Here is an 11,197-nt window from a genome sequence, read left to right as displayed (position 1 = left end):
TTTCACTTGAAATAAGTAGAAAAATCTGCCAGTGGGACAAGATTTATCTTCTCATTATAAGCAAAAAAATCTTGTTCTTGTTATTTCAAGTGAAAATCTACTTGAAACAGGTGAAAATTGTTGTTTTTTCCAGTGATGAGTCTTGTTTTAAGTGTAATGAGATTTTTGACTAAAAATGAGACATTTTAACTAGAAATAAGACAAATATTCTTGTTAAGATTTTGAGTTTTTGCATTGTACTTTTATATGTATTTGTTTACATTTTCAAATACTATGAATATTTGTCAGAAACTCTGGCGAGCTGATGAAGCGCCGCCTGGTGGCCGGATGTGTTGTTGCTACGTTGCGGTCGGATGTGTTTCTCGACATTTCAACCTTTTTCTCAAAATTGTACTTCAACATAAATCTCGACATTTCTACTTTTTTACTGCATGAGCTATTTGAGTTATTTATTAGTTATTTCACAATAATTATTGTGAAGCTAGAAAATTTCCTTGCAGAAATTTCCGGCTTGCTGCATTTTTCAGAAAACATTTGTCAGATCACAAATCACAATCACATAGCAAAAAAACGAAAACATTGTGAGAGACACAGAAGCCGGCAGATTCTGACAATCTTACTTTTATTCAGATATTCCTTAAAATGAGTGAGTAAGCTCAGTGCGAAGACAGAGTGAGATTCTTTTGAAGAAAATGTTTGATTACATTACAGTGAATGGGGACTGAGACAGGTATTGGCGCCCCTCTATCCCTCCCCCCGTTTAAATTTTGTGTATACCCCGTCTGTCAAAGTCACATTTTATGAATCCCAACACCTATGTCTACATTCTGACCAAAAATTATTGGTCTCCTTTTTACGGTTTGGCCGTGAGCTCGAGTTACAAATAAAAATTCAGGTCATTTTTAACAGTTTCTCACACTCTAGCAACCGACATTCCGCACTCTAGATTTGACGAAAAAGTGATTTCCAGTCCTTGTTTGTGTGCACGTATTTTGAAAAGTTTACATCTTAGGAAAAACCTGTTTGGTGTTTTGGAGAGAAGAGAAGTTTTCCTCCATTTTGAAGTTTGAATGACATTTCTACATGCAGGTATGAGAGAGCTAGGTGACTCAGAAAAAAGGTGAAGTTTTGGCTTTTTTTAACCTTCTCCCATCCACAGTGTGACATTCCGCCCCATACACATACATGGGAAAATCTCCCCATTAGTTTGGAAATTTGGAAATGTTTTTGCACTTCGTGCGAAAACTATTTGTGCCATCGCTCTGAAGATTCACAGGACTGTAGTTAAATTCAGGGCCTACAACCTTCTAAATTGGTTCAGAATTTTTCGAGTAACGGTGTGCGAGTGGTGAGGCCCCAGTTCTCCCAATGCGTTCCAGATGGGCCAAAAAGCGCAAATTTTCGCACGTTGCGCAAAAACGTTCGCACCAATCGCTAATAAAAAGTCATACCACTCGATTCCCGATTGGGTCGCACGTTTCTACGTTTTAACTTTTCAAGTTTTCTCAAAGCTGCGGGAATAGTTACGCGCCGAAGTTTATATGGAAGAATAAATAATAAGCCTGAGCAATAATAAGAGTGGCACTAATAAACACGCAGGATAACAATCGATGCCTCGGGGCTTTACCACGTGACAATCTCCTCCATTGCTATTACATAGCAGTGGAAGAGGAGTGCCTCGTGGCGACTGCCCTGTGGCACTAATTATTAGTTCACTAGTTTGTTTACAGTCATATAATTCAGGCAACAGCTCAAAAAACAGTTTTAATAACACAAAGTAATATGAGATCAAATCGAATCAAATGGTGATAATGGATTCTGAATCTTAATGGATTGTTGACATTTAATTGGATCCACTGGAGCCGGTTTCAGCCGGTGGCCACCGTTGCGCTACCCGGCTAGCACCATGTCGGTGGTGATGTTGAGCTTGTTGTGCAGAAATGTCCAAATGTCGAGAAAAAAGTCAAAACGTCGAGAAAAGTCAAAATGTCGAGAAAAAAGTCGAAACATCGGGAAAAAAAGTCAAAATTTCATGAATAAAGTCGAAATTTTGCCTCTTTTCTCCACATTTCAACTTTTTCAGCCTTTTTTCTCGAAATTTCCCCTTTTTTCTCAAAATTTCGTGAATAAAGTCGAAATTTCATGAATAAAGTCGAAATTTCGCCTTTTTTCTCAAAATGTTGACGTTTTTCTCAACATTTTGACTTTTCTCGACATTGACTTTTTTCTCAAAATTTTACTTCAACATTAATCTTGACAATTCGACTTTTTTCTCGACATTTTGACTTTTTATTTCACAATAATTATGTTATTTTACAGTCATGTAATTCAGGCAACAGCTCAAAAAACATTTTTAATAACACAAATCAATATCGAATCGATTCAAATGGTGATAATCGATTTGGAATCTTAAGAATCGGATTCGATTGTTGACATTTGGTTGACACCGGTTTCAGCCGGTGGCCATGGTGCTCCCGATCCAGTCCAGGAAGTTGCCTACTTTGGCGTAGACCCCGTAGCTGTTCTCGTTAGCGCAGCCCTTGCCCCAGCTCACCACCCCCGTCAGGAACCAGGTCTTCTTGTAGCGCGTGACCAGCGGGCCGCCGCTGTCGCCCTCGCAGGCGTCCTCGCCGCCGCTGCGCTTGCCGGCGCACATCATGTTGGTGGTGATGTTGAGCTTGGTGTGCAGGCGGCACTCCTGCAGCGGCACCCGCGGCAGCACCAGGCGCTGCAGGAACCGCGCCGGGGCCCCGAACTGCACCAGGCGGCCCCAGCCCGACACCATAGAGTGGCGCACGGTGGCCAGCGTCCGGATGAAGGTGCTGTTGCGCGCCGGCAGGCAGATGGGCACCACGTAGCGGCCTAGCTTGACGGGGCGGTGCAGCCGCAGCAGCGCTAGGTCGCAGTCAGAGGTGGAGTGGTTGTAGTCGTCGTGGACGATGACCTGCAGGACGCGCCGCCGCTGCTCCGTCTTCTCCGTCTCCTTCAGGTCGTGTTTACCTGGAACAGTCCAAAAGGTATTTATATATCTATATCTCTATTAATATATATTGATTTATTGGGGGTAAATATATGAACCAGTATATATAATAATAATAATAATAATAATAATAATAATAATAATAATAATAATAATAATAATTAAAGCTGCAAGCAGCAATGAACGGGCCCTCGCTGACTTCCTGTTCGGTTTCGGCCATGGCGCCAAGAGACTTTTCTTTAAGTTGTGACATGATGCAGGTGTGTACTGATTTTCGTGCATGTACGTCAAACCGTATTGTGGGGCTTGAGGCACAAAGTTTTCTAGGGGGTGCTCCTTGACACTATTAGAATACGTAATTTTTCGCCACATGGGACGTGCGTGCCAAGTTTCACAACTTTTCGAGTAAGTTATGCGACTAAAAAAACGCAATTGGAGGCGGGGCGTCGTACCTACGTAACGTGAGGAGGCGGGGCTTCATACCTACGGTAACGTGGAAGATGGCGATGGGCTTCAGCCAGACACAGTGCGCCGCCGTTAGCACCCAGTCCTCCGACAGGACGATGGCGCCGCAGGTGAACACGTTGTGTTCGGTCAGCAGAGCCTGAACAGAGACAAACATGAATCATAAAATCAGCTTTGATCAAAACTAGGGCTGTCAAACGATTAATTTTTAAATCGCGATTAAAAAAGCACATGTTGTCCATAGTTAACTCGTGATTAATTGCATATTAATCGCACAGCACTCACCTGCCAGGGACAGTGTCCTTTGGGGCAGATCTGCCCGTTAACGACTCTCGGGGCAAAATGCATCAGCGTTCTCCCGCACACGACGGCCTCTAGAACAGAGAAAAACAAAAACAGTTAACGGATCTAGAACAGAGGGAAACAAAAACAGTTAACGGCCTCTAGAACAGAGAAACAAAAACAGTTAACGGCCTCTAGATCAGAGAAACAAAAACAGTTAACGGCCTCTAGAACAGAGAGAAACAAAAACAGTTAACGGCCTCTAGAACAGAGAGAAACAAAAACAGTTAACGGCCTCTAGAACAGAAAGCATTTAAGTGAAGTTCTGTCAAAAGCTCCTATGTTAGCATGAAGAGCTACTAGCTATGGGCCTTCTCCATTATCCTGCCTGAAGAAGCGTCTGGTTGTCAGGTGGTGCCCGTTTTTTATTGATTTATTTTGATACGTCATCTTATTTATTAATTATAAATAACTATAGTAAGAAAAATTATTAATTAAATTCAATTCCATTTATTTTATTTGGTAAGGAGGGACAGTGCACATCATTATGCATTTATAAAATAAAAGCAGATGCACCCAAATGTAGCCTATTGGCTAATTCCATAATAATATGCATCCATAATAACTGAACCAGCACTCCCTTTATGGCACAACATACATGGTGCCCCGTGTGAGGCTTTTAATATACCAGCTCTGGGTCAAATCTGTTAAATAATCTAATATAAATTTTGAAAAAAAAATCATAAAAAAATTAATTTTAATTTCTAATTTTTTTTTTTTTTTTTTATATTTAGTTTGTTTAAATTTTTTAAATTATAGTTTTTTTAAGGTAATTGATAAACTTCTAAACATAAGCACACGTCAGATGTGTTTTGTGTATTGCTTGACTGCATTCTAGTACTACTGCAGGTATAGCACTGTAAAAATGTTAGTATAGTATATATATTTATATATATATTGACAAAATAAATATATATGATATATTAAAATATATTTTGTATATATAATATATTTGATATATTAAAAATGCATATATATATATATATGGTGACCATCCATCCATCCATCCATCCATCCATCCATCCATCCATCCATCCATCCATCCATCCATCCATCCATTCATTCATTCATTCATTCATTCATTCATCCGTTCATCCATTCATTCATTCATTCACCGCGGGGCAGGCAGCTGCTGTTGTCCCGGTCAAGTCCGTATCATTCATTCATTCATTCATTCATTCATTCATTCATTCATTCATTCATTCATTCATTCATCCATTCATGCGTTCACCTCGGGGCAGGCAGCTGCTGTTGTCCCGGTCCAGTCCGTATCATTCATTCATTCATTCATTCATTCATTCATTCATTCACCTCGGGGCAGGCAGCTGCTGTTGTCCCGGTCCAGTCCGTACCCCGGAGCGCAGAAACAGACCCCGGCGTTGGTCCCCGTCCTCTCAGTCCTCGGTCGGTCCCGGCAGAAATGTTCACACCCGCCGTTCCTGTAGCGGCAGCCGTTGGAGCTGGAGCGAACTGGGGAGTTAGCATCCGGTTAGCATCGAGTTAGCATCAGGATAGCATCCAGTTAGCATCGGGTTAGCATCAGGTTAGTATCGGGTTAGCATCCAGTTAGCATCGAGTTAGCATCAGGATAGCATCCAGTTAGCATCGGGCTAGCATTGGGTTAGCATCCAGTTAGTATCGGGTTAGTATCCAGTTAGCATCCAGTTAGCATCCAGTTAGTATCAGGTTAGCATCCAGTTAGCATCCAGTTAGTATCGGATTAGCATCCAGTTAGCATCCAGTTAGTATCAGGTTAGCATCCAGTTAGTATCGGCAAAGATCCTCTATACACAAGATAGCGCATTGCCGTTACTGGCAATGGTTTGAAATGGTATCCACCGGTCTCCTAAGTGGGCGTGGCCGCCCCTCTCCCCACATCGTTTTGGAACATACAACACTAAATACAGTACAACTTTCTTCCAAAAAAACATAAATAATAAAAATAACAGTATTATTAAGCAAAGAAGCAAGTTTTATTTTAGTTTTAAACTTCATTTTATCCGATGGGAAAACGATGAGAGCCAAATCTGGCGAGAGTGTGTTGCTCAGACAGAGACAGGTCTCAAACAAAGTTCATTTTCTCCTAATCTGTCGGTCTGAAAATTGCCATTTTGGTGTCAGAATGTTCAGAAGGTTTGTGGATTTTGAAAAATGGGTCCCATATTTACTTAGGTTACTATGGGGCAAAGGAATTGGTAATAATCTGTGCTCACGTTCACTTTTCCCATAGGACTCAATACACTCAGGACCTGCTGCTCTCCTAAAGGAGCGTGGCAGTCACGTGACACAGATACAGGAAACACAACCGTAGTGGGCTGTCTCGTTTATAGAACGTCTCTGGTATCGGGTTAGCATCCAGTTAGCATCCAGTTAGCATTGGGTTAGCATCCAGTTAGCATCCAGTTAGGATCCAGTTAGCATCGGGTTAGCATCCAGTTAGCATTGGGTTAGCATCGGGTTAGCATCCAGTTAGCATCCAGTTAGCATCCGGTTAGCATCGAGTTAGCATTGAGTTAGCATCAGGTTAGCAAACCGGTTAGCATGCAGTTAGCATACAATTAGCATCCAGTTAGCATCGGTGGGAGCAGCAGGAGGGTTTTTACGCGGCGCGGCGTCACCTTTGTCACAGTTGTGTCCGTGGAAACCGGGGGGACATTTGCAGATGTAGCTGTCCACGTGGCGCGTACACGTAGCGCCGTTCTTACACGGCGACGACGAGCAGCTATCCACACCTGAAACAGGAAGTAGCTACGACGTTAGCTATGCTCCGTACGACGCAGTATCAGGGCCAAACTAAGACAAAAAAAATGGGATTTTACGAGAACAAAGTCATAATTTACGAGAATAAAGTCGTAATATTACTAGACTAAAGTCGTAATGTTATGAGAATAATATTACGACTCAAAATATTACGACTTCATCTCGTATTATTACGACTTTATTCTCATAATATTACAACTTTATTTTTGTGAATTTTTTTGGTCTTAGTTTGGCGCTAACATTCCGTAGCGTCGTAGCTTCTTTAGGAACTACTAAATGTGTGTTGTTCTCGGTTACCGGTGTACGTCCTCCAGAAGTTCTCCTGCGGAGGAAAAGAGCGTGATTAGAAACACCGCTAGGTGATGAACCGAAATGAATCGGGCAGAAATTAACCGACCAGCTGCTGCGGCAGCGCGAAGATCTCCTTGGCCTCCTCGTACGAACATTTCTCCTCGTAACATTCCCGCTCCAGGTTCCCCTGCCTCAGCTCCTCCAGCATGAAGTTAGCGCGCCGGCTGCGCCGCAGGAACACGCTAGCGTCGGGTTTGTCCAAAAAGATTTCTCCTTTATGAAAGTGAGCAGAGGAAAAGTTGACTGTAAAAACAACCGTTTAAATATGCGCCAAAAATCTGATATTTAATGGTTTGTCGCAACTTAAAGAAAAGTCTCTTGGTGCCATGGCCAAAACCCAACAGGAAGTCGGCCATTTTGAATTAATCGTGTAATTTTGGCGCGATTTATGCCATTCCTTCGGCCGTTAATACGGCCCGAACCGTAACGTGCACCCAGGTGTGTTATACATCAAAATGTGCGTCTCCATCCTGCGACGAGGCACATTACTTTTCTCTTTCAAAAGTGTTACCGTGGCAACGCTAGACGCCAAAAAGCAAAAAAAAGGTGAAAATTCGGACGCTTATTGCTCGGCCAAACTTTATCGTACAGACATCGTTCAAATTTACAAACACTCGGCCCGATTGGCACTAACGGACCGTACAACCTCATCATGCTACTTATTACGGTTTTTGCGATATTTAACTTTTAATTAAAAAAAAAAATCAATTTTATTTTGGTCGCTTGTTGCTAGGCAACCGTTTATCGTACAGACATCATTACAACATTGAAACAACTGGGACGCGTTGTACTGCAACAAATTTTAGTCTCATCATGCTAGCTATTACGGTTTTTAAGATATTCAACTATGCTCATTTTGATGCGATACATTTGATATTTAATGGTTTGCATTAATGGGCGTGGCCTAATGGCTCAACAGCGCCCCCTAGAAAACTTTGGGCCTCAAGCCCCACGATACGGTTTGACGTACATGCACGAAAATCGGTACACACCTGTATCTTGTCGCAACTTAAAGAAAAGTCTCTTGGAGCCATGGCCGAAACCCAACAGGAAGTCGGCCATTTTGAATTAATCGTGTCATTTTGGCGCAATTTATGCCATTCCTTCGGCCGTTAATACGGCCCGAACCGTAACGTGCACCCAGGTGTGTTATACATCAAAATGTGCGTCTCCATCCTGCGACTAGGTGCATTACTTTTCTTTCAAAAGCGTAACCGTGGCGACGCTAGACGCCAAAAAGCAAAAAAAAAAAGCAGAAAATTTGGACGCTTATTGCTCGGCCGAACTTTATCGTAGAGACATCGTTCAAATTTAAAAACACTCGGCCCGATTGGCACTAAAGGACCCTAAAACTTCATCATGCTACTCATTACGGTTTTTGCGATATTTAACTTTTAATTTTAAAAAAAATTCCATTTTATTTTGGACGCTTGTATCTAAGCAACGGTTTATCGTACAGACATCATTACAACGTTGATACGGTTTGACGTACATGCAGGAAAATCGGTACACACCTGTATCATGTCGCAACTTAAAGAAAAGTCTCTTGGCGCCATGGCCCAAACCCAACAGGAAGTCGGCCATTTTGAATTAATTGTGTCATTTTGGTGCAATTTATGCCATTTTCACGTGTCGTACTTTAACAAACTCCTCCTAGCAGGATCGTCCGTTCCACATAAAACTCGCTCATGAGACACAGAAGAAGTTTAAGAAGTTTTAAGCCTGGCTTATAATAACTTTTGAATGTATTTTATTCTGCTTATTACTCTTGCTTATTAACCAATTCCTGACTGGGTTTTTAGCTACACGTGTTTATGGTTGAAAAAAATCTCATTACACTTAAAACAAGACTCATCACTGGAAAAAAACAACCATTTCCACCTGTTTCAAGTAGATTTTCTCTTAAAATAAGTCGAAAAATCTGCCAGTGGAACAAGATTTTTTTGCTCGTAATAAGAAGATAAATCTTGTTCCACTGGCAGATTTTTCTACTTATTTCAAGTGAAAATTTACTTGAAACAGGTTTACAATTGTCAAATAAAACGATAAAACAAAGTTTTCTCGACATTTCAACTTTTTTCACAAAATTTTGACTTTTTTTCTCGACATTTTGACTTTTTTCTCGTCATTTTTCTCAAAATTTCGAGAAAAAAAGTTGAAATATCGAAAACAAAGTCAAAATGTCGTTGGAAAAACAATTTTCACCTGTTTCATGTAGATTTTCACTTGAAATAAGTAGAAAAATCTGCCAGTGGAACAAGATTTTTTTGCTTGTAATGAGAAGATAAATCTTGTTCCACTGGCAGATTTTTCTACTTATTTCAAGTGAAAATTTTCTTGAAACAGGTGAAAATTGTTGTTTTTTCCAGTGATGAGTCTTGTTTTAAGTGTAATGAGATTTTTTGACTAAAAAGACATTTTAACTAGAAATAAGAACAATATTCCTGGTTTTTGCAGTGTGTCTGTCGTTCAGCTGCTGATCTGAGTTTGTAAAAATCTGTCTCCGACTTCGGTCGATCAATTCCTGCAACCTTTGATCTGGTCCGTTTTTAAGGAATGGACGGATTAAAGAGTTAAAGAAGAAGAAAAGGAGAAGAAGACTGACCTCCTGGAGTCCCAGTGCATGCTGGGATACACGTGATGAAGAAGAAGGAGAAGACGAGCCTCGTTGTTCTGCTGACGGACGCCATGTTTGTTCTGACCAAAGTTCCAAAGTTCACAAACACAAAAACAACTGAGCTGATTATCAGCTGCACTTCCTCGTCCTTTCTCCTAGTCATGCTTCCTTTACCAAACCCAGCAGATATATCAGGCTCACATCCTTTACTTTAGTTTATTTAGTTTAGTTTAGTTCCTACGACACAAGCAGATATCAAGCTAACATAATTTAGTTTACTTCAGTTTATTTAGTTTAGTTTAGTTTAGTTTCTACAACACATTGCAAAAACTCAAAATCTTACCAGGAATATTTGTCTTATTTCTAGTTAAAATGTCTCATTTTTAGTCAAAAAATCTCATTACACTTAAAACAAGAGTCATTACCAGATAAATAACTTATTTGACCATTTTCACCTGTTTCAAGTAAATTTTCACTTGAAATAAGTAGAAAAATCAGCCAGTGGAAGAAGATTTATCTTCTCATTACAAGCAAAAACATCTTGTGAAAATCTACTTGAAACAGGTGAAAATTGTAGTTTTTTCCAGTGATGAGTCTTGTTTTAAGTGTAATGAGATTTTTTTTGACTAAAAATTAGACATTTTAACTAGAAATAAGACAAATATTCCTGTTAACATTTGGAGTTTTTGCAGTGTAGTACTTTGCTGTATTGAGTCAGCTTTAGTTTTAATTTTGAATTGAGAGTCTGTTTAAGTGCCTATTTGAGACTCAGCCTTATCTTATTTATTTAACTGTATTTGTATTGCATTTTTGAATAATGCACCTGGCCTAATTGGTTTTCTTTTCTTCACACTTTACGAATAAAAATGTGGATTTCAAATCTTCTCTTCTTAGTGAATTCAATTGATTAGTCATCTCTGCAATTCTGCAATGTCCTAGAATTCTAATTCTTTAGCAGATATGAGATCTAAATGCGATTAATTTGATTAATTAATTATGAAATCTGTAATTAATTAGATTCATTTTTCTTAATTGCCTGACAGCACTAATATACATACATATATATATATACAGCGGGGAAAATAAGTATTGAACACGTCATCATTTCTCTCAAAAAACATATTTCTAATCGAGCTATTGACATGAAATTTTCACCAGATGTCGGCATCAACCCAAGTAATGCACACATACAAAAGAGCTGTCCAAAGACCTACGCAACATTATTGTTGCAAAACACACTGAAGGCATTGGTTACAGGTGCATTTCTAAACTTCTGAAAGTTCCAGTGAGTACCATTGGGGCCATCATCCGGAAGTGGAAAGAACACGGCATCACCATAAAGCAGCCACGGCCAGGTGCTCCTCGCAAGATTTCAGACAGAAAAGTCAGAACAATCATCAGAAGGTTCTCCAACAGCCCAGGACCACTCGTGGAGAGCTGCAAAAAGACCTGGAATCAGCAGGTACTGTTGTTTCAAAGAAAACAATAAGTAATGCACTCAACTGCCATGGCCTCCATGCAAGACTCAATTTTTGAAGAAGAAGCATGTTGAAGCTCGTTTGGAGTTTGCGACACAACATTTGGATAAACCCATGACATTCTGGGAGAACATACTCTGGTCAGATGAGACCAAAATTGAACTCTTCGGATGTCATAAGACACAACATGTTTAATTTATGGAC

The 11,197-nt window shown here is 40.2% G+C and overlaps 1 protein-coding gene across 1 annotated transcript; it reads right to left on the bottom strand.

Annotated features, from left to right (window-relative positions):
• Positions 1-2,266: 2,266 nt before the first annotated feature.
• Positions 2,267-9,628, bottom strand: f7l (coagulation factor VII, like). Its single transcript, XM_061716227.1, has 8 exons — positions 9,504-9,628; positions 6,945-7,111; positions 6,845-6,869; positions 6,406-6,519; positions 5,099-5,257; positions 3,731-3,819; positions 3,464-3,584; positions 2,267-3,000 (listed from the first exon to the last, which is right to left on the bottom strand). The coding sequence occupies exons 1-8, from the start codon at positions 9,586-9,588 to the stop codon at positions 2,453-2,455; spliced, it is 1,308 nt and encodes a 435-aa protein (XP_061572211.1). The 5' UTR covers positions 9,589-9,628; the 3' UTR covers positions 2,267-2,452.
• Positions 9,629-11,197: the final 1,569 nt, after the last annotated feature.

This window comes from Cololabis saira, chromosome 24 (genome assembly GCF_033807715.1).
Source record: "Cololabis saira isolate AMF1-May2022 chromosome 24, fColSai1.1, whole genome shotgun sequence".
Taxonomy (NCBI): Eukaryota; Metazoa; Chordata; class Actinopteri; order Beloniformes; family Belonidae; genus Cololabis; species Cololabis saira.
This window is presented reverse-complemented; position numbering and strand designations above follow the sequence as displayed.

Bases quoted from the DNA above. Each gene is read 5' to 3' on its own strand.
- f7l (XM_061716227.1), bottom strand. From the start codon at position 9,588: ATGGCGTCCGTCAGCAGAACAACGAGGCTCGTCTTCTCCTTCTTCTTC. The intron at 7,112-9,503 runs GTCAGTCTTCTT...ACTTTCATAAAG, and splicing joins ATGCACTGGGACTCCAGGAG to GAGAAATCTTTTTGGACAAA. The intron at 3,001-3,463 runs GTATGAAGCCCC...GGACTGTTCCAG, and splicing joins CATCTTCCACGTTACCGTAG to GTAAACACGACCTGAAGGAG.